Source organism: Struthio camelus, chromosome 1 (genome assembly GCF_040807025.1).
Source record: "Struthio camelus isolate bStrCam1 chromosome 1, bStrCam1.hap1, whole genome shotgun sequence".
NCBI lineage: Eukaryota > Metazoa > Chordata > Aves > Struthioniformes > Struthionidae > Struthio > Struthio camelus.
This window is the reverse complement of record NC_090942.1, coordinates 9640888-9664977: the sequence shown is the minus strand read 5'-3', so window position 1 is coordinate 9664977 and position 24090 is coordinate 9640888. Positions and strand designations below refer to the sequence as shown.

The following is a 24090-nucleotide window of genomic DNA, read 5'->3' as shown; positions in this document are numbered from 1 at the left end:
AGCAATCACTTTCATTTCTCTGGTTCCAGATTTATGTATAGCTACTCCATAGATAACTCATTTCACTGTAGAGCATTAGCTGAAACACCATAAAACCCTGACATGTCTATGCGTGATCCTCTACTGCAGGGGGTAAAGGATTGAATCTCTCAGGTGGTTTCCTAAAAAAGGAAAAAGTGTATTAGCTATATTAGGTGCATGTGCCATTATTGGGATAGTATTCTCACTTGAGAAGAAATAAAATAAAACATCCTGCTACACAAAATGGATTCTATGATAAATTAAACATGAAGATTACAAAGTCAAGAACTGTAAAGTTAGGAATGTCAGAACTACAGCTGGAATGCAATGGCAAACAACGCGATCCTGCCTCTTCCTGGCAAATCTGTGCAGCAGACAGAAAATAAAGGCAATAGGCTTCTAGGTTTTACTGAGCTCTTTTAAAAATAACAGGACAACCTTTCTTCTTCTTTAGTGTTCATCTCATTCAGTGTCCACCCTATGCGGTAGTGACCCAGAGGTCCTGGGGAATACATGCTTTCTGATTGCCTGGTTAAAAAATGCAGTCTAGTACATATATATTAGAGAGTGGAAAGGAATGAAAGTGCAGACAACTATTCTTTGGGACCCTGGTAATGAAAGCACTCGCAAGGGATTTATCATTGTTTCCCACTGAGGGAAGGATGGCTGCAAATCCCTGAAAATTAACTAAATGTCTATTAGTGCTTCATTATTATTGATCAAAATAAGAACAGTATTTTCCCTTTTTATCTCTGCAGATGTACCCCCTGCATTCAATTAGTTAAAGAGAGGTCTGATTAGTCCTGTTTATTATTAAGGGTCATACTCATGCTATCCATTATAAAAGAATGCATGATATTATGTTCCAAATCAGATGTCCTGATCACTTGTTGTCAAAAAAACAACACCAGCTGATAGAACTGTCATGTCAGGTACTGAAATCTTCTGAAGATGTGCTATAACATTCCCTTATACTAGGGATAAGGGAAACAGGCTGGGGAACTTGCCCCAGTACTGAGACTAGAAACTAAAGGAAAGACAGACTTTTTTTGTTTCTCCTCCTGAGCTTTTCACTTTATCTACAGAAGTTATAGCTATTTTCTTTATATATAAAAAAATTGTGAATGTAACCAAAGCAAAGTATTCAAGGAACTGAAAATATATCACTACTATTTCTTAAGACCTCAGGTTGGTCAAACCATCCATGCCTAGCTTCTGATAACATTGAGTTTTGGGGACGAAGCAAAGCAGTTCTCTCCTGGAGGTCCCAGGAAATTTCACTTAATCTTCAGCCTCCCATTCTAGATCTCAGTCACATATTTCGCTTTCTCTCCCTGTGTGGCCATAGTGAGAGCACTCAGAAGTCAACCCACAGGGAAGAAACAGAGAAGAAGAGGAACTGTGAGAGAATCTGCCTGAACATATTGAATAATGCTCCCAATTCGTTAAGCACTAGAAGAAGACTGCACTTTCCCACTGTTATTGTTTTATCCTTCTTTTCAAATCAGAACTTAATGTTTTTATCCTCTATGAACTATTGCACTACATACAATAACGTAATGGTAAAGTATTTGAAAAACACTAAAGTAAATATACAATAATAATAATGTAAATGGACTGACACATGTTTATGATTATTGTTACAAATGCCTTTTAGGGAGGCCATATAGAATCCTTGAAATTTATCTTCTTTAACCGTGGCCCAAAATTCAGGGTTCTGTTAAGTGCATTCAGCCTGAATCTTTTTGAGTTTCCATGTCAAGAAAGTATAGGCTTTCAAAACAGACTGAGTCTGGCCATAACACCGCAGGATCAGAGACATACTTCTGCTGCAAGGGAAAGCACTTCAAACATCAGGGTGCCAGTCTGTCAACACTTATCACTCAGTGGGTTATACTATCTCTCAAGCAGATTCTCCGTCCAAACTTATACTTCATCACAGTCCTGACCTTGCCAGATAAAGCCCCTTCAGCAGAGTTCAAGGCAGTATCATGTAAGAAATGAAGAGTTTATTCACTGCTTCTCATTATCATCTCAGAGTTTTGTTCATTATAAGCCTAAATGATTTAGTCTGCAGTTGTTGGAGTGTTTATGGAGGAGAATGGGATGAAGAAAAGTCCAACCAAGAAAGCGTTACGCTGCAAAGGATTCAAGCAAACATCCACCAGCTCATGAGCAAATGATTGCTTCTGAGTCTGTTTGGTGTGCAGTCCAAAAACGGGGTGGAAACCATGACATCCAGGCCATATTGTGCTCCAGCTAATAAAGTGCTTCAGATCAAGAAAAACAGGCAAGGCTGCATCATTCTGGTCTGCCTCATACAGACTTTTTTTTTCCTCTTAAATATTCCATTTGCTGTTCATGCCAAGACAAGAAAAGAAATACTTTTAGCCCTAGGGGTCTGATAAAAGCCTGCAAGTAAAATAGCCAGGGCTGAAGTGAAGAAGGTTTTACCTTTTTTAAGCAGCTACCCTTTGTTCTTTTCTTAGCTGTACAGTTATAGTCAGGGAACTCACTTAAGCTCTAGACAAACAGTGAAGAACAGATTCAGCTGCCTCTATTTGCACTGAAGTCTACAGAAACCAGGGCTAAATATTCTACAAATACAGTGTAAGCACCAATACCTTCTCTGATGAGCTTATATCTAAAAAGACAAAAAAAAAAAAAAAAAAAAAAAAGTGGGAGGAGGAAAAGCATATGTAATTCCAGGAATATGGTGCAGTCACCCCCAATCCAGCTCTGATTTGAGCTTCTAGACCCCTAAGGCTAAGTCTTTATCACTAATTAAAATGTGTCAGACACTATTTGCACGTCTTCAGACAGAGCAGCCTGGCACAGCTTATGTCCATACAGCTAAACTCTTTCCCTTCAGAAAAGATTGGCCTCATCCATATTGTCTTCCGGCAACCCTCTATATCCCCACAGCTGCTGCTAGAGCACTGCTTGGGAAAGTACCAGTTGACAAAGGCCAAAAACAGGCCAGCGAGCATATTAGTAAACTTTATGGGCTACTGCAGTCCAATACTGTGCCTTGGCTTTGCTTAACTTACAAATACAGATGCAACCGATCTGTTTGTCATATGGTCTGCCTGAGAGTCCCTGCTCCCATGAGGAAAACATGCCCTTAAAGTGCTTAGCCGAGCAAGACAGCTAGTCAACAAGAAAGCCAGCAAAGGACCGCACCAAGTTTTGGCACTTAAAAATGCTCCTCCGCTGTGTAGTTTCAATGGAAAGAATGGGATGGCCTGAAACCCTGCAAAAAATTCGTTGATGTGAATTCAGATGCCAGAATCAGGCCAACGCGACCGTCAGTTAGAAAAGAAAATATAAGGGTTGCTAGGTTTTGTTAGGGAGTGGATAGCTAAACTGTAAGTGGAATATTTGTAATCTGACAAGCCCTCAAAAACCAGCAAATAGCTGATATCCACCCCAATGCCTACAAAGCCCTACAAAATCCTGCTCACAGGGTTTACTTTCAGAACAGAACTTCACCTACTTCTCCACAGACGTCCTTTGTTCAGCTTCCGTGAGATATGGACCCCTAAAAAAGAAACAGTGGAGACAAAAGCCATATAGGCAGCACGGTAACTTCGGCTCTAACACTTGGAGGGGCACTACTGACCTTCGGTACTTGTCACGGCCCTCATACCACATGTCACCACCTCTTCCCTTCTGCCAGAAGATCTGCTCATGGAGCCACCCTCTGTTTCAGTCAACAATGGCTGGATTAATTTAAGCAGCTTAAGTACAACGCTCCTATACTTGCCAGCAACAGATCTGCAGGACGGAGGACAGAAGGATCACAGTGACCAAATGTGAGTGGAAATGGGCATTAACCCTTTCAGCTGTTAGAGCTACAAGGAAGGATAACATGAATCCTTTGCTCTCTTCAACCACGTGCTCACGAGAAGGGATTATCACTGACCATACTTAAGGTACTAGCAGAATTATTGCTAGTATCCTTTTCTCCTGTCGGAAGGATGGGATGCCTATTTTTTTTAAAATCAAATTTGTGAGAAGGAAAAACTAAAATAAATAAATAATAGTATGGATCTTGGAAGAAAGTTTCAGGAAATATTTTATGGCAAAGCACAGTCTTTCTGCCATCCAGCTGTTTGTTTTGTTTTAACAATTCATGAGAAGGGAGCTTCTGCAGCTTCTTTTCTTCTTCCCATTCCAAAAGCCTGGGGGATGTTTCTCTTCCATTTTGAGCCCATTCTGGGAATTCTTTTCCCAAAGTGTGAGTGTGAATGATATACGTGGAGATTGTGCTACTGCTAACCTCTTCTCCTTGCTGCTGTGTGTTCTTTGCCTACCTCTTCTTGAGAACACAGAATGAAACCTTCTTTTCTTTCTATGGGTTTATATGCAGCTGTGGAAACTAGGAGCTCTGTCTCCCTATGTCCCATTATAAATTCCTCTGCAGAACTGCAGTAATGTGTCTGGTGTGGAGAAGCTCTAGAATCAGGAGGTACTGATTTGTCTGATGTAAAAAGCCTGATTGGTGCAGCACACAGCACTCACACCTGCAGGCCTGCTGGACCTCCTAAAAGCTAACAAAATTAGAATCAACACAAGGGCACTCCAAACACTTGCTGGGGAGTCTGGTATCTCTTATTTGCATGTTAAAAAGCTAAAATGTGTTTTTCTTTGTTGTTGGGTTCTCCCCTCCCCAACCTTTGGCAAAGTTTCTCCTGAGCAATGCAGAATGATGCAGTGCTCCAGAGAAGTCTCCCTCTCTCTGTTCCAATCCAGATAAAAGGACAGCAGGATAAAGGTACCATGGAGCTGGAGAGAAGCTGTAAAAAAGCTAAGATAGGTGCTACAGAAAGCAGAAAAATGGGGAGGTTTCTCTCCAATTTCCTGTATGTGTACATTGTGTCTGTAGACACAATTATGGGTTTAATAGGCCCTATCCAACTCTTTGAAGTCAAGAGAACCACTCCAGTCTCTTTAATCAGATTCTCTTTGCTTTACTCATTAATGGCGTTTGTGTTGCGACATAAAAGCACCCAGCAAGCTGTTATATTCCCTTCAACAAACAGCTACCCAGATGCTCAACAGTCATGGCAGTGAACTTCCTAAATCAAACCCTATGTGGTTTTCCTGCATTACAATATCATACACTCCTGCGGCATTGTCAGTAATCTACAGGGAATATCAGCTCCAGCAGCCACTAGCCAGCAATATGGAAACGTGTCTCAGTTCAGCAGCAGACTGGACACACTAACTGTGCTCCAAGCTGCAATAGCATGTTTCTCCAAACACGAAGGAAGCAGAAAAAAATCTACTGCAGATATTATTTGGCTGAACCCTCTGGCACTGAAGCAGGCTCCTGTGTTGCCAATTAAGAGGTTCACCCGAGCTCACTGCCTCAGAGCACTGGAACCTAAGTGAACAGTAAATATTTTGGATTACGGTTTGCTGTCAGAGATGCTGCTTTCCAAGCTTATGTTGCCATCAACACTCCAATGTATTCCTAGTGGGGAATGCAGTTGAGAGGAATTAAAGGAATACTGTGATTCTAAAGCTAGAATTCCACCATCCTAAATTTAGTCATCTAAAAACGGGGTGTCAATTCATTTAGTTTCCATTTATAGCTATCAGAGCCAGAAAGGCACTTTAGGGGCTGATTCATCCCACTTCAGATCTCTTGGACTGGAGTCTGTTCTGAGGTATCTCCCTCTCTACTGATTAGACAGAGGATCTATGTGACCAGTTAGGTTGGATACTCAGTTTTCCCCTTGTAGTCTTTGATTAAGGTTCCCAGATGGACACAAAGCTCTAACAGTTTGAGTCACAGCCTCAGTAGGAAGGTACTTGCCTAAGAAGATCTTTCAAGTGAAAGTGGCCTGGAAGTGATACTGAAATCAATTTACCTCAAAAAAACAACTGAGAATCAGTGGCATAGGCCCAAAGCTTTGCCACTACAGTGAAAGAATCCTCCACAGCATAAGCTCATCAAGGGCATTTCAGTCTTCCAAAACACCGCTAAGCAATCCCGTCAAATCAGCTGCAAGCAGCAACTATCTACAGCTGTGAAAGTTCAAGTCACTATATCTTTGTGACTCAAAGCTGAGTAAGGATAGTACTTCATTCCTGTGGTAAATCTGTTTTCTAATATAATTGATATTTTTTTCAGAAGAGCTTTAACTCATGGTGTTTGGACATAGCTTGTAGCCTAGTGGGTCTCTGAGCCCAGATAAGCCTTACAGCAATGGTTGCAATACAAATGATAATATCTATTTCTGTTATTGCCCTTACACACCTCAAAAGCTGTCTGCATTACTGAGATAATTTTGCTTGATTTGATTCTACCTGGTGCAGCATGAACAATCAATGCTGTGACAGGAGAGAGGAAGCTGCTGCAAACCCCTAGGCGAGAGCTGCAAAGACTTGGAAAACACTGATGAAGTGTGGCCTGATTGCTTCACTTTAAAAATGTTGTGTGGTTTTTTTTACTATTAATCTTGGAAAACCTCCAAAATAAGCTTGACAAAGTCCTGAGCATCACAAAAGATGCATTCTTCCTCATACCTGTAAATCATCTTTGGCAGACTTCTCAATTTTAGTAATTATAGACTCCCCCAAGTCCCCCACACATAGCACAGAGATATAAGGCTTTGAGTGTGCTGTCTTCTGTTCCTAACTCAGAAAATTACAGCAAGTTATTTCATGAACCACATATTAGACACTAGAGCAATTCAATACTGAAATACTGTTTAGGTCTCTGTATGGTTTACTTAACGGATGTTGCGTTGCTGATCTATTTTTACGTACTGGTATAGTGCCTAGAGGCCCCCGTCAGGGGCAGGACCCCATAGTGCTACACGCATCATGAAGAGGGATGAGAAAGGCCCACCTCCCAGCAGTTTATAATCCAAATATATAACGAATGACACCAGATGGATAAAACAGTCAGTGGGAGCAGAAGGTGAGAGAGTTATGAATAGGATAAGTAATGGGCAGAGCACAGCAGCTATTTAGCTAAATATAGGCAGCCCTGTCACTGTTGTCTGTTTTCTCGCTGTTCTCCATATTGTGTTTTACAGCCACTTGCTGTGACGAGTGGATGAACGGGGCTTTACCCTGTGAACACTTAGGCATAGCGTCGTCCCCCTTGTGTCTGAAGCGCTGGGCTCTTGGAAGTGCCTTTCACTGCCCACGTTAGGCCACTAGGTGAGATTCAGAGGACATAAGCCAGCAGAAGGAAGTGGGTACCTACAAAGGGTGACTCAGCGCCCCTGAAGTAGGTGCTTACGGTGTGAATTCACAAGGTTGGAATCACAGGAAAGATCAGGGCTCCTGAGTGTTTAGAGAGCCCAGAAATAAACTGGTCTTGGTGTAAATCATATAATGTCCATCTGTATTCCCTCACGTCTTAACTGTCAGGCTTTAGGTGCCTCAGCCATGTTCCCTCAGCAGCAGGAACAACCTTGAGTCCTAACAGCACCTAGTAACGTAATGCCTAGTTCATGCCTAGGCTCTCTCAGGAACCAAAGATGGGCACATCTCCCACCCAACTCACCGGCTGAGTCTTGCTGAGGTTGAAGATGGCTAGAGACATTTGCAATGGGCTCATACGTTCATAGCCTTGCAATCCAAAGACTCCTCTCGAATGTGAGAGTTCTTATTTCATGTCCTTCCTTTACTCTAGAGGACGTGAGTCAGGAGTGCTCCACACCTGGCAAAGGCCCCTGCAGCTTTTCAAACCCTTCTGTGAACTGTAAATCATCCTCTAAACATTAAGCGCACCTCTGATTTCTTGATGATGCAAGGCCTGAAGCAATAGGTCTTCCAGGTCAGTGAAAAGCAATAAAATCAAATTCCTGGAAAAAAAAAATATTTTACTGTTCTGAATTCAGCCTACTCTGACAGTCTTTATCGTAAGTTTAGTCTGATATCATAAGTATCCACAGGGTATCTGACACCAGATCCCTATCCCTGAAGGGGCTGGTTGCTCTCTCGTCCCTGCTTCTTCACTAATAGTTGAGCCAGCAGGTAGGGGCCTGAGCAGCAAAGGGACTCTCTCCTTCCCTTCCCTGCAGAGCCAGTGAAGTAGCCAAGTGACAAACACTTGTGAGGAAAATGAGAGTCCAGCTGTGTGAAGACGAACTCTGTCAAGGCTGGAGGTGGGACCTTCCAAAATAACAGGGACAAAGCATGAAAGCAAGCATTTTCTTTGAAGAGTGCAAACCCAAAAGAACAAACTAGTCACAAAGGGAGATTGCTGTCCCACAGAGTAACGAATATAATAATACAAGGGAGGACTCTACCACTGAGCTACGTCTACAGAAGGGTAAACTAATTAAGCTCATCTTTCTTTGAAATGCAAACTTGTGCAATTGCATGGGTTAGCAAGGGCCTCAGATGGGTCATCTCAGTGTCCTTCACCAGCCTTTATTGCTCAGCCTTCCCTTACAGCCTCACCATCCTACAGCTGCTTTGCACATGGACCTCCAGCAACTCTGATGGAAGTTCCCAGCATTTCTGTAGCTCTCCACCATATAATTTTCATTTTCCTATTTTTTTTTTAAACTCATACTGCCCATAACTGTAATTTCTGTGAGGATCAGTCATTGTTCAGTAGAGAGCTACCAGCTAGAGGCAGCAGACTGTTCCAGCTAGCATGTGGCCATATTATTTAAGAAAAAGATATTAGAAAAAGATTTCCAAAAGAGCTCAGCTCCCACGGAATTACTAAGGCCTAGATTTTTCAAATATAGTATTACACAACATGTAGACCTTAATAGATACAGTATTTCTTACTAGTACTTGCACTGTAGAAATTTGCTGGGATGTTGCTAGTCTGCACAGAAGAACTGTGAAACAGAATTTGAAGGAGGCTCTATCAGGTTGCTAATTTTTCATAAAGGACTTCCTGAACTTCTAATAAGATGTAACAAGAAAAATACAAGTTCTTTGAGGTGGTTTCTGAAATTTGTTGAGAGAACATTTCAGAAAACACTCTCACTAAAAGCTCTCCCCCCGCCTCCCTTAAAATCAGCCTGAGTTAATTCTATTTCATCCTTAAGATAGCACTCATCTTGCCTAGCTTTAGCTGTCTAAAATACAAGCATTGTCTTGGCTCCCTCCAGAGAGGGTGGAGACAGGCACTGCTGGGGTGAATTCATCCCCCGCTTCAGATAGCTATCTCTGAGTGGGATGCACTACCCTTAAGAACACCTTATCTCTCTGTACTTAATACAGAGGAAGCTTAGCTGACCCCTTACACTATAGACAGGTGAAATAAATCCTATCTTGATTGTATTTTCTTTTCTATTCAGTATACTTCCATGGCTTGCATTATCACAACTGCTGAATGCCCATGTATTCTGAATCCATCATTCTCATGCTTCTAATACATAGGGTAGTTTTATACCCATTTACAGACATGTAGCTGAGGCAGGTAGATGTCAAGATCCAGAAAAGGTATTTAGCAAGTTAGTTGTCTAAATTAGATGGTGTGCAATCTCATCTGACTAACAGCTACTGACATAGACAAAGAAGTAGCAGTTGGGTGCCTGTCTGTAGGAATTTGCTAGGATCTAAGCATAAATGGTTTGCCCAGGGACATATATCATGGATTTAACATGAGGTCTCCTGAGCTGATAGCCTAACCTTACCATTAGGAAAATCCTCTGCTGTTTTTTGGAATTAAATTTTGAAGTATTTACAGTCATGTCGTCGTCTTTGTTGAACTCAGACAAGCTATGGACGCTCAAATCCTTTAATTTTTCCTCGTAAATCTAATCTGACTCAAATCCTCCCTTCTCATTTTATTGCTCTTCTCTGAGCTCTTCTCAGATGGTAACTTACCAGTTAGCAAAATGAGGCCATAATCTCAGGTTCGATTTTTAGGTCTTGCTGTGATACAAATAAACACATGAACATCAGCATAAGGGTTGATATTCAGTGAAAATATTACATTCACTTCAATGAGCGCCGAGCCCTGGTACATAGCATTTGGGCTCTCTGTATCTCAGTACGGTGCACAGACACTGTTGCACTTGTGGAAATAACTGTCCAAGATCTTAAAATTGAAATACTTAAGGCTTCTCAACATGAGAGAGTCATGGAGGGGATCAGCAGCATGCTGACTACCCTGAGTCACTTTCCATAAAAGTGTATATTAGAAGCCTTTTAACTAGAGAAGTAGCATACTTTACTTTGAAAGCAGATGTAGTATGTACACCCCAAGACTGGTCATGCAGCGAGTTAGTGTAAAGACACCGCTCTGTGCCCTGTTCTTCTAGTTGAGCAGAATGCTGACTTCTGCATGTAGACAAACCTTATCAGACCGGAGCAGGCTTCAGTATTAGGCGATATCTATTTCTTAGAATAATCTTGGGGAAAACTACTGAACTCTAAGCATGTCCTCTGACCTCACTGGGACTTCTACCTGGGCATCCCAAAGCAGAATTTGGTGCAATTAATGTAAAGTAAGATGAGCTGATTTATAAATTAGGCTGCTTTTCTTTTTTTCTTTTTTTTTTTTTTAATGCTTTTGATATGGTGGAACAGAAAAACAAGTTTCCATAGGGAGACAGGTGACAATCTCACACTATCCAAGTAAATGACGAGTTTAAAACACTATTTCTAATGCTATACAAGTGCATTTTTCCCTTTTCAGGCCAGCAGCCTCGATCTCTAAACCACCCCCAATCACCCTATATTGATTTTGAATAGTCATCAAAGCACATCCACATTTGTTTCCAGAAACTTTAAGCACAGAATATGATCAGTTTGTGGGAAACATACAGGCAAAGTAACACACAACTTTCAGGCAAGATGTTTAAACAGCTGTGAAAGGTTCTTCACATTGCAGAGGGACATTTGATCAACTCCTATATTAAACAGACCACAGAACTTACCTGGTTACCCTTATACTGAATCCAGTAGCTTGTCTGTAGACTAGCACATATTTTCCAGATAAGACTCGCTATCTGTGGACATCAACAAATGGAGATTCTGCTACTGTCTTAATAAAAATGACTTGTCCGTGTTTTCCAGTATCTTTTCCATCCAATTGCTTTACCTGTCATCTGAAATTGGAAAAAAAAATAAACCTCCTACACTGAAATGAGAAAGTTTTGCCAGACAACCCAGCTTCCGAACAAGGAAAGACAATTGTCCTATATGAGGGTTTCCAAGCTACGTTTTGTGAACTGCAAGTGAAGCACACTACTTCAAAGCTGAATACAAATCAGAAAATCCCACCTGTCACATCTCTCTACAGGGGGTGAAGAATAAGTACTTACATAGCAAACACTGCTGAAAACTCAAATGCCTTTTTGGTACTTTCTCTTAGCCTAATAGAAAAGCAGGACATGGAAATGACACCAGAAAGGGGTGGGGGAGGGAGTGGATATCACCACCCTGAGACCGTATCTTCAACTTGAGCACGTTGGGGAAAACAGGAGCTCTGAGCAGTTGTTACTGCCTCCACAGTATGACAGAGCTTGATTTCAGAGAGGTGGTACGCAAGCAGGCCAAGTCTGAGAAGTTTTCCATGAGGCGGTATATTTGAAGCTCAGATTAGACCCCATCAGGTGTATCTAATAAAGCTATCTGGACTTTGAGCAAAAACGCTACTAATTTCTATGCGGAGACACCGGAGACACTGACTGAGGATCCTGGTCCATCTGAACGTAACACCTTGCAGGACCCTGTAGAACAACTATAAGTTATATAGAATAACTTTTGTTTCCACAGATGTCACTCACGATTTCCTCTACCCACTGCCAGCACCATTTCAACTTTTCTAACCACTTGTGCTCACACCTTTCTCTCCTGTGGCTGAAAGATGAATGAGGAGAGAGGCACAATTTAAAAGGGTCATGCCTTCCAAGCATCAAAATGTTGTTTTGTTGAGAAAAGAATGAAAACAAACAGACAATAGGGATAACACAGTGCCTATTGTGAGACCTTGTGAGATTCCCCCAAGGGCATCACAAAGGACTGTGGTATTCTCTGCTGATGCTTGCACCAAAGATAGCAATGCTACTTATGCTCAGAGTCACTGTGTCCCAGTTTTTCTGGCCTCACTTACAATTTCACTTACACGGATGAGTATAACATTTTATAGACAGATACTTTTATCTTGGAGGTGTCAGATCTCACTTTCTTTTGCGGCATGTGAATCCCTGAACAGAAAACGATCATACTGAACCCAAACACATGCCAAAATGCTCTTCTCAAATCACTTTAATGGTATTTACCTTGCTTGCAGGGAAGAAGAGAACAGAAAGGACGAAAAGGAATTTTTTTTTTTCTCCTGTCACTCATTAAGGCAGATATTATTAAAACAGTGTGATAAACTAGGATAAAAATATAAGTACACACTTGTCTGTACTAAGAAAATTACTATGCACTATTTCAGCCCAGATTAACTGTAGTAGAGGTGTACCAGTGAGATCAGTGGTGTAAATGCCATCGCAAAGAAAGGCTTTTTTTTTACCATTCTCATGAAAATCTGACACTAGACCCAAAACTGTCTATTTCTGAGTTGTCTCCCTTATAACAGCTTAACACCACACATGCAAGACCACTACTGAGCGCGGCACCGTTAGGGAGTGGAGCTTTCCCTTCATGCCTGGACTGTTACTAGGATTTAACAGGATACAGCATAACTGTGCCTACAGTTTTTACTAGAGCAATGAAAGAGAGTTAAATTGTAATAGCAGAAGGTGACAACATTTAGGAGCGGGGGAAGAAGATGAAGGCTGGGGCGAGGTGTACTGCGGCTTGAAGCTACCTGGAGAACTGCTGCAGCAAAAACATGAGGACGGGTAAATTCATCTAGAAGAGGTAAATCACCGTGCCACTGGAGGACACGCTGGCAGTCACCGTGGGCTCAGCACAGTGGAAGAGCCAGAGATAAAGCAAGAACATGCTGAGAATATGATAACTTTGGTGTGTGGTGTCCTTTTTTTTTTTTTTTTTTTTTTTTTACTTTTTCTTCCCTCTATGACACCAGACATTTGGGACTAAGGGAAACAATCTCCCTGCACTGCTCACTGCCACCACTTCCAGCTTCTCTCTCAGGCTGTGAAAAGGTACAGAAACTGGTATCTGAGCTTCCAGCAGTGTTTTGTGCGTAAGTATTTATCCTGCATCCTTACACATCGCTGTACAATAACAAATTTAAAAAAGAGAGAGAAAAGCTGTCGTCACTGTAGGAGCCAAAGCACAGTAATTTGTCTATACATCCAGTACCATAACATTTTATTTTAAGAACCAGCGAGGAAATTGATCTCTGTGTTTCGTTGCAGCACTCATGCTGCCACTTAGGGAAGTAATGAGCTGTAGCAAATACACAGGAAGCAAAGAGTGCAGGAGCTTTGGGCGTGTGAGCATAGCGCAATATTGATCTGTACTTGCAAGTATAAATCTCTTTGAAAATTCCTTTTTTTTTAATTCCCCTCTCTACAGGGATACCTTAATAACAGAGGTCTATCATTTCCCTCCTCACAGACTTTGTGAGTGAGTTTAAGCAGTCTTCACCCTGCACTTGTCTATAATGATTTTCTCCAAAGGTGGAAAGTCTTCCCATAAGAAAACTAACCTAATTTCACTGAAAGGTGTTCATGCAGTCTGGGTATCATATTGGGTAAGATATTTCTTTACTATAAATTTACTTTTACCTTTTTCTAGCTGAGGCAGCTTTAAAAGATAATATATGTCTGCTTTTTGTATATGTCACTAGAGACTACAACCACAAGAATAAACCTATACACTGCAAGCAATATTACCCAGGATGCTCGTCTTAAAAAGCTAGGCCTCAAGGAACAGCAGAAGTAAATGCACCCTTTCTTTTAGAAAGAGAGCTTAAAAGACCCTCAGACCTGCACAATGTTAGTAACTCACTTGGATGAATCAATTCTCTCATTTTTTCCTCAATTAGCTGGGACCAGCCTTCCAAATATCACTTCCAGTCAGCCTTGCCTTAAAGCCTTTAAAACTTGGAGTTCAATTTAAAAAATAATAAATTGAGTCTTAAAATAAACACCTTGGATTTCTTCAGGTCTGAGAAAACCTCAGTTCTGACAGCGCTATATACTCTATAAGACATCAGATAAACAGACCACAATGATTCAGTCAGTAGTTATGTAAAGCATCCTTGTCTATTAAAATTGTTTTACCCAAAAGATCAAATTCATAACAGAGATTTATGATGCTAACTGCCTCTTTAGCCAGCCAGGTCCAGTACTAGAGACCAGCCTAAGAAACTGCCCTTTGCTGTTACTGAGACCTGGTATGTAGTCAAACCTCCTTGACAACACGTTCCCCTTGGCACGCAGGCTCCAGCTCTTGGGTGCACATACGGCAAAGTCGGGGTTATCCTAAGAAGCTCAGTGCTTGTGGCATTCAGACAACAGGCCTTGCTCTGCCCAACTTCCTTGCAAAACCCAGGTGGGTTAGGCATGCTCAAAGCATGCCTCGTTCTCCCACAAACTGAACTTAGAAGAGGATCTCCCAACCTCCTTCATCCAGTAGTTCCGAGTTTAGAGCTCTCCCTCAGGAACAGGTAAGGCTGGACCTGTATTCTAAGGATTAATTCAATATTTAGTTCTGTATCAAACAGTAGATATCAACACCAATACCAAAATATTAACAGGAGCAGATCCAGGAAGAGAAATCTTTTGGATGCTCTCACCACTGGGCCATACAGCTGCCTTCTGTTGAGCCACTCATAACGAACTGCTCACAGAAAAGAACTGCAGCGACTGTGAAAGCCAGACTCCAAAATACTCAACAGCACCATGGCTCAGACATACTCTTGCAAATCACAGTTTCAGGTCACCTCAGAGAAAAGCAAGCATGTGAACTGCTACAATATATGCTTAAAATGTGCATACACACACACACACACACACACACACGTATATACATGTATTATATATGTGTGGGTACATATTTTTTTTTGAAACAAAGAAAAGGACTGACTCTACATAGACGCCTATCTGCTGGGAGAGCTCATAACTGAGGATCCTGAATAGCAGCCTTCTGCCAAGACTTCTGGCTTTTAGGGATCCCATCTTAACCACCTGCCTTACTCAGTCACCGCTTGAGGAGCAACAGCACTTGCTTACTAGCTCCTCTGTACAGCTCTACTCCCCAAAATGCTTTCAGAGTACACTGAAAGATTTGCTGGCTACTTCTAAAGGCATATGACAGCCCTTAGCTATTATAAATCACTCCAGTAAATCCAATTAAGCTTCTCTAATTTACACCAACTACAGATGCAGCTTGTTATATCTTGAATCTTTGCAGCATAGCAATTGTTCTATGCTACCATCATTCCCTCCGAGACCGCAGTTTTATCTACAAGCTCTAGCATAAGTTCACCCCTCCTCTCCAGAGTACATCATACTAATGGGAAATACACTGTGGCTTGCACCAAATTAAAAAAAAAACACTCCTCTCTGGATGGTTTTCCTGTAACTAACATGATCTTTATCAACCTCCTCACCCAAGACTATTTTAGTGGAATCCCACCCAGAAACTCTGTTTTCTTAAGTTATAACTCTGAACCAAAGTCACGCAGATTTAGAAATCCATTGGCAAACAGCACTTTACAAAAATTGTGTGTTAAATTTGGAGTTTAGGAAAGGAATGGAGGTAATAAAGATATCTGGGGTTTCTGTTCCTTTGAATTAATCTGTTCCTGCAACTTAATGACTTGCAATATTTTGCTGTCAGATAGCTCCTTTCACCTGGGGGACAACAGCTGTCTTCACTGTTAACGTGCTCAGATATGTGCAGCTCAGGTAAAAATTAGTATGCCTGTTCCACAAATGAATACATTGAAATATCTTTTCTCCTTCTTGGTAAACCTGTGTTTCTACATAGTATTTCTAACAGATATTTTCTAAGATAAGGACTTCTACTCCAGCTGTAACAAAAAGGTTTGCAGCCTCCAATTCAAAATATTACAAGGCTCAATGGATCCAAGAATTGCAGATTTTTTTCCATGTGGAGACTTTGTGCCTCCGGAAAATCCTCTAACTTCCTTGTAACATACTTCCCCAGAATAAAGTGGATTCTTTGAAGCTGTGTCATTCAGAAATTAATCTGCTAACCTAAGGAGGCCACCGGAACCAAAAGTCAGGTTAATTCAATGTAAATAATTTATTTAGGCATTAGGCCAAATTGGATATTTATCTTTCACAATAGGGGATCTCATCATGCCATTACGAGTTCAACTCTGCCCTGATGCTTATATCATCCATCAACCGAAAAATAGAGGGAAACCTCTGTTTATTCTACCAAATAAAACTGTTTATTGTTACTTGTGCTTTCTTGATGCATCCATGTCTCTTAGTCTCATGTCTTTGCTGATTCTTGTCCTACATTCTGGTTGTAAATGTTTTTTTGTTTATCTGTTTAATTAGATACATCACTAGCGCTACATAAAAGGGGACCTTCCTTACCAACTGGAACCTCTTGATGCTCCTGCAATGTAGCTAATAGATTAATAATACATTTTTTGAATGAGAAGACAGTCCACTGTTTTGCAACTAGTGAATATACCAAATGAAGTGATAAATCATGGTGATCCGTTTCTTCTGTGAGCTTCACGCTACAACCAAGATTTTAAGAAATATGGAAAATAGACCCAAACAGTTTTTATTTTTTGTTTTTTTTCTAAGAGTATCTGCTCTGCTTTCCGTTAAACAAAGGATCTTCCCTGATGTAACACACCACCACACTGTAAATAGGAATACTGTAGTCACTTTGAAGATTTATTTATATTTTTAATAAATGTTTTCAGGAACCTGCTCAAAGAAAATAACAGTCATGAAATTGAATAAAGGATCAATATTTTATATGCAGGTGGAAGACGTATTTTAAAATTCAGAGAGAGGGTGTACGAATGTTACATCTTGCAACGGTTGTGAAGAAGGTCAGAAAAATAGTGGGGGAACATTACAGCCTAGGCTGAGTCTTCCTGTACTTCTTGGAGAAAATACATTCGCGACAGCGTATCGCTATTTGTCATCACCCGTTCATTTTATTTACCTTCCCTTAAGCGAAGCTGTTTAGCTCTTTTCGTGCCAAAGGATGTTATGAACACAGTTTTCTTTTATTACACTGCTCTAAAGCCTTTTATAGTATAAGTCTTTACAAAACCTCGCATATGTGTGTTATAAAATTACAGGGAATAAGTTCCATATGAAAAAATCATCATATTTCTTCATACTGTTTTTTAGCAGAGATTCTGACATTAAGCATGACAGCAACAGACATTGTTTTAATTTTTCGTTGTGGAAGGAAAAAGAAAATCAACTTTTTGCCTTTGGTTGAGAAAGAATATTTTACATTCTCCCTCTTTGCAGTCTCTCCCTTGCAAAACCAAAAAAGGATTTTAGACACACAAAAAAGTAACCACAATTATATGGACTGTGTCATTGATAAATTCCAAGGGAGTATAACAGGCTAGGTAGGCACATACCATTAGATCTAGCTCTTCAAAGTATTAAAATTCTAGCCAAGATTAAGCGGGAATATTTGGCCACATCAGCCCTCAGAACTGCATTTAACTTTTAGAAGACTTGATTTCACTCTAGGTTTAGACTTTAGGAAAGCACCCCTTCCAAAAAAGCATTTGCATAGCAGTCTATCTTTAAACATATGCTTAGGTCCCTTAAAGTCACTAAATTCAGATAAACTGAGAACAGGCACAAGTCTTTCATTTCATGACAGCCTGCCTTAGTTTTGTATAATTTTTAGTTAATCCTAGGCTTTAGGTTTGGAGTGAATTTAGTCCTGAGTTATGCTGATGCAAGATGAGATCAGATTCAGGGCTGCAAAGTCTTCAGGATTTTTGAAAGGGGATATTCCAGGAAAATGTGTAATTTCCCTCTTCCCCACCCCCCAGGAAAAAAAAAAAAAGAAAAAAAAAGAAAAAGCATCTCATTGGAGTATTCACAGATGTTATAGATTTTTTAGCCTCCTTTTGCATAACAACTGCTTCCTGCAAGGCTCCTGATTCACTGACCAACTAGATTGGAAACAGTTTGATTCTGAATATTTGTTTTGCTTTAAAACTGACCACATCAAAAGAAAAAAGCTCACACAACTCTTCTTTTTATTTACGCTAACACAAGAGGAAAAAAATAAATGCAAAGATGTACAGAAAGGATATGTGTTACTGAAGGCTGAGTAACATCTACAGAGCACAAGTCATGCAGTGCAGAGGGTTGTCACCAGTTAAAGGTCTGCATGTACACATAAACTCTAGAGCATGAATTTATCTCTAGCCATATATATCCTAAACCCTTTAGGACTCTTCCCGTAAATGAAGGTTGCAAATAAATGCCTGTAACGTACTGGGCTTAGTCTGATCAGTGAAGCTGACTGTAGGTCAACTAGCAGTTAAAGCTGACTATTAGGTACCAGCAGAGCTCTGAACCTTAATCACATTTTCCAGTTATGCTGTAGGAAAGTGCAATGATCTAGTTAAGGTCAATCTAATGTTCTAGACTTAAATGCCACACCCATCACCCTGATAATCAAATCGAGTCAATGAGTCAACCCAGATGGGAATCCAGGTTCTTCTTGGCTTACTGTTATCTGCTCTGCCCATTAGGCTATATGACTTCCATAAATTATTTTGCAGTTGCCGTGAAAAGAAAATAAATCCACACGATGCTAAATACCGCTTCCCAGCTGTAGCATAAATTGGAATTTTGGAATACAACACTGCTCTCTGACTCATTCTGGATCCCCTCCATGTGATGCTGGATCCATCCATGCTGGAGAGAGAAGAACGTAAGTGATTTTTCTTTCCTTTTTCTTTTTTTTTTAGTCACCCACTGTCAGATAACACGTGGATGTTCATGTGGTATGTCTCTAGGATGCAAAAAAATATCAATACAAGAAGGGGCCTTTCTGAATACACAAGGATAGAGAGAGGAGGATAAAAGGATTAAAGATTTATGCAGTGATAGTTTAAGCACTGACTCATTGTCACTGCTAAGTTTATAATAAATACCTGAAATCCAGTCAGAAATGTTGCGGGGGGGAGGAAGGGCATTACTTAGGTGCAGCACTATATAAAAGACAAAAATAGCACACCCAAGGAGTAAAAATTTGCTTCATGCATAGTTTAAACACAACCAGCACACTTCACATCTTACGGGCATGGCTTTACCCTGAGCTTCTCTATTGTTTGTTTGTAGCTAGAGAAAGTCCAAAAAGCAAGGAAAACAAACGCATCACATATTCACTGTGCGATTTATCAGTTTAACACTCATCATGCACCTTAAACATTTTCTACGGGTTAAAAAGACAATGGGCCAAATATAGCTCCTGGCTTTCTTGCAGACTGCCTTGCCAGGATAAAGCGGTAGGAAAGCCTGCTTAACCAGCATCGAAGGATTCCCTCATGTAGGAAACCTCAAAGCATATAGAGGTGGCTCAGTGGCCAATTCCAGCACAAGGGGTTGCAGCCAAAGAAATGCTGGTATGTGCTGGGAATTCACGGATACTCAGCTGATGAGCAGCCTCTGGGGAGCAACAGGTAACTCACGTGTCTACATTGCAGCGGTACACTTTGCGGAGACACCTGAGATTACAATTTCCGCACAATTTTGACAGCAAAATCAGGAACTAGAGACAAAAAAACAGGAATTCAAAAAGAATCCAAAAATATGTCATTATTTTGATAACTCTAAGCTGACAGCATGCTTACAGAGGAATTCATTGAATGCTTATGACCTTCTGCAAATTAAACGATAAAGACTGACTTGGTGGAGTATTCACAACTCTACTTGTTCTGTGCTAGAGCATAGAAAGAGAAGATGAGCATACATCTCCATCGAGAACCGGCTGAAAAATAGAGACAGGTTTTGCTGGGAGTGATTCATTCTTTGGATCAGCCTTCTAATACTTTAGTGGTTACAATGCTGATTTATTTATTATTATTACTAAATCTCTGAGTAATAATGATGCAGTATCCCTGAGCACTTAAAGAGCTCTCTCTCGATGAGCAGCATTTATTTCTATTTAATATTCTAGTTTAATTAAAATAATTTTTCCTAGGGCCTTATTTCATTTAATTCAACTGCAAAATCCCAATCCACTTGCAAGGGTGCAGCGTAATTTGCATAATGAATATAGCGATAGCTACAGAGAAAACACCACCTCTTAGAAAAAACATTGAGAAGTAGTGTGAGAGCAGGGCTATTATGTACAGTGCTTGAGAAGCCTTTGCTGACGGTAAAACCTAGAACTGGAGAGAAGCAGGAGAAGGTTGGTTCTTTTGAGCGAAATCCAAAACAGGTATCACTCTTAAAGGGATCTGACTGTAGGTACCCACCAAACAAAAGCTGAGGGCAGGATTATAACTCAAAATTGTACCTTTCCGGGATTTATTCATCTTACTCAGTACTACTGGAAGGCAACTCCCTTTAGCTGAGATTATTGTCCTGAGAGCACCTTATGACAGTAGACATGCCAAGTCTTTCAACTGAAGTCACTCCTATCTTTTGAGCTGTGGCAGAGGGTACCGAAGAAGCTGCTACTTCCTTTTCTGGTTAAAGTATGCCATGGGTAGAGCACTCATACTGGTTGAGGGGAACTTGGGCTCAAATCTCTTCTGCCTGATTTGGAGTACATACCTCTTCCAACCTCTGTGCTTCACTATTTTATCCATTGCAATGTCTGCTCTATTCACCATACCCTGAGAATCCCTGTTGGACTGATCCAGCGAGAAGAGGGAAAGCAAATTTAGTTCCTGGATCTCCAGCTAGTCTGGATGTCCTAGCCAAGATAAAGTTCAAATAAAAGTGAAGGCAAGCTACTCAGACTGATCAAGGCTGAAATGTTTCTATTTATGAAGCATTGCAGAGCAGCACTTGTCTTGGAAACTTTAAGAAAAAGAGGTGTGACACCTGCAGAATCTGGGTACCAATTTTGGCAGTAGGATTGCAGTTATGGATTAAAATACCCAAATTCTACTTTAGAAAGGTACTTTGACAACCCAGCTGTCACTGATTTAGAAAAGACCTAGGCCCCTGCATACCTTGCAGGAGCCAATGAGTAGTTCTTTTCTGGATCAGGCCCATAATGAGCTAAAAAACCTAACTAAAAGTCAGTGATGCAAAAATGGATCAAATACTCTAATGAGGGCTTGAAGAACAAAATAAAAACGCTATTCCATATGGTAAATCATTTACTAAGAGTTAACAGTGAAATCCAGTCTCGTTACCTGTTGGCTAGATCTGCAAGTGAGTGCTAAAAAGGAAAAGTGACATGGTACAATTGCTGCAAAAGTTCTAGCCTGCATCTCAAATGACCAGCTTTCAGAGGCAAGGAGATGCAGGGCTTAGCTGCTGCCTTCTCAGCAGAGTGCTCTCTGGTGTATGGTCAGACCGCTCCATTGATCTCTATTGTTCTTGGACAAGTTTTCCCAGTTCAAATAAAAGCGAAGCATTTTCAAAGGAAACATAGGTGGCTGCTTGGTGATTCTTCAGGACCCAGTCACCAATTACCTCACGTGCTCAGGAACGTTTCTTTTCTAAAAAGCAGCAACTTTCACAGCGAAAGAAGGAGCTTTCACACCCTCTGTGCTGCGGCTCAAAGCGGGGGTTGTCAGTGAGAGCAGACTAACCATCTCCCTGCAGGGAGCACCCCAGGTGCTCTGCCACTACGAGTGGCAGGCACCTTCAACTCATGCTCATGGCCATGCTGGAGGAGTACGCGGAACGGAAGGATTTCTGCCCACTGGCCCGAGACGCCGCAACTCCAGGATGCGAGAGCTTTGCTCATGTTATGTCCACACCGTCCCTCCGGTCGCCCCGCGACGTCTATGCGGAGGAGAAGCGGCCGCAGCAGAGGTGCGGCGGGCAGCGGCGGGGGCGAAAGGACTTGTCGCCCGCTCGCCCCGCTCGCCCCGCCTCCGCAGCCCCCCGCGCCCCCAGCCGGCAGCGCCGCGCACTTCCCGCGGGCAGCGCCGGCCGCGCTCCGCGGCTTCCCCCCTCCCCACCAGCCCCCCGCTCGCTGCAGGTGCAGCCCGGCCGGGCGCCCTGGGGCCGGAGGGGCAGCGCGGCGCTCGCAGGAGCGCAGCGCGGAGCCGCTCCGCGCCCCGCACCTGGCGGCGGCCCCGGCGGCTGGCCGCGCCCGCGGAGCCGGGACCCCGCGCCCGCGGAGCCGGCGCTGCTGTTACCTGCTGGGGGTCCGGCGCGGCGGCGCGCTGCGGGGGGAGCCCGGCGCGGGGCTGGGCGCTGCCCGGGGCCGGGACCGGCGGAGGCGGCGGTGGCGGCGGGAGGGGTTTTGCTGGAGCTGCGAGCGAGGCGGGCTGCTGCCGGGCTCGGCGGCGGCCGAGGGTCTCCCTCCTTCTGCGCCGAGTGTCAGACTTTCCCCTGGCTTCCCTTCCTCCATCCCCACCACCCCTTTCCACTCCCTCACACGCACATGCACACCCCTCCAGCAAATGGGCTGCTTCGCGCACGGGGGTGTGTGTGTGTGTGTGTGTGTGTGTATCTGCGTGTGTGTCAGCGAGCTCAGGCACACACCCACTGTTGCTGGTCCCGGCGTAGGTCACAGTCCCAGCCACCAGGAAATATCAGCTCCACGAGCAGGCATTACTCCGCGCACACACGTTGCAAGCAGCAACTTGCCCACCCTGCACCGAGGGTCCCTGGACTAGCGCGGGCAGCTTTGCCAGGGTGCGCCCCGCACCACGGACCTCTCCTATGCCGACTGTTCACACACCTGTGAGTTCGCTCAGGGGCATCGCACCCAACGCTGCAAGCACCCTGCACAGGTGCTGGTCCAGGTCACAGTGTTCGGGGCAGCCTCAGGTTCCCTCGCGGCACTGAACATTACCCCCTTGACACGTTCCTGCTGAGGCTGAACTGCAGTTCACTAGGTCATAGACTGGGAATGAAAAAAAAGGCAAGCTCGCCACACTTGCTGATAAGGAGAAAGCAGCTGGGCAGTGGCCCAAAACTAGAGGTTGGCTAACATTTTTAAGAATAACCCATGGGCAAAGCTGTAGTTGCCAGGGATACATCTGCCTTTCCATTTATTTGTTTTGCCCGTGGAATGTGCTACATCGGTGGTTCTCCAACTTTTTCATTCTGCAGACCACTTCCTAAGGGAGAATTCCTCTCCTGGACCAACCCCCTCCCACACCAAACCCTTCTCTCCAACATATTTCCTCCTGCGGCTGCCCAAGGAAGAGCCTTGCTGCCCACAGGCTGAGAGCCATTGAACACATGGCACAGATAATATCAGACACTTCCAGACAGGACGCACTGGGGTTCTTTCAAAAACTGGCATCGTTTCCATTAGTGAAGAGCTCAGATTGAAAGCCTTCAGCTGGCAAAGCTTTTGCAGAACAGATTGGGACTGTTGCTCCAGTAAAAGAGCAGCAGAACCAAAGTCCAGTGGAACAAACATCTACTGGAGTTTCCACTATGCTCCCCACCTCAGCAGGACCTCACCCTCACTGATCATGCCCATAAAAGTCAGATGGGAGATCTGGTTATACAGCATAGGATCTAAATATGCTTTTCACATGTCACCAAATTGTTTTCACTTCCCACCAAATTCCAGCTTTACACTTTTTATCTACATTTTTAAAACAGTTCATTACTACAGTACCAAGGTGGTGGTGTTTTTATAAGCTCTGCAAACAGAGATACACAGACTCTATTTGCCTACTTGTGTCTTATATTCCCACAAAATAAACAGAGGAGTTTGAAGACAGGTTGTTTCATAGTTGCCATTGACTTCTGTTATTTTAAGAGCTTAAAAAAGGAATTTTATTCCTGATTTTCCACATTCATTTCATTGTCTGCCATAACAATTTCCATTGCTTTAGTCCCTGGGTGGCCTTTGTGGCTCTGTATTCTGATTGGTATGATGCAAAATAGAACCCAGTTTGTGTTTTAAATTCATGAGGAATGACACTTGTACTCTACTTTGTTCCCAGATCCTGGCTGAACATCACAGGTACTCGATAAGTAACCACCCTTCGCACCAGGAGAAGTTCAACAAAGGGAAAATGAGGAGCAAGTTGATAAGAAAATCCCTGCTGATTTTTGGAGCTTTCTT

At 42.4% G+C, this 24090-nt stretch overlaps 1 protein-coding gene across 5 annotated transcripts in view; it reads right to left on the bottom strand.

The window, feature by feature from the left end:
* SEMA3D (semaphorin 3D) overlaps positions 1-22910 on the bottom strand; it is a 144240-nt gene extending 121330 nt beyond the window's left edge. The window contains exons 1-4 of one of the 5 annotated variants that reach the window (XM_068919742.1): positions 22196-22371; positions 10896-11066; positions 7550-7850; positions 3644-3798 (exon numbers count right to left, since the gene is read on the bottom strand). In XM_068919742.1, coding sequence (XP_068775843.1) covers positions 3644-3675 — 32 coding nt within the window. In that variant the 5' untranslated portion in view covers positions 3676-3798; positions 7550-7850; positions 10896-11066; positions 22196-22371. Of the gene's footprint in view, positions 1-3643; positions 3799-7549; positions 7851-10895; positions 11067-22195; positions 22545-22743 lie in introns of those variants that run through there. The other 4 variants (XM_068919818.1, XM_068919999.1, XM_009680516.2 and 1 more) reach the window with 4 other exon arrangements.
* Positions 22911-24090: the final 1180 nt, after the last annotated feature.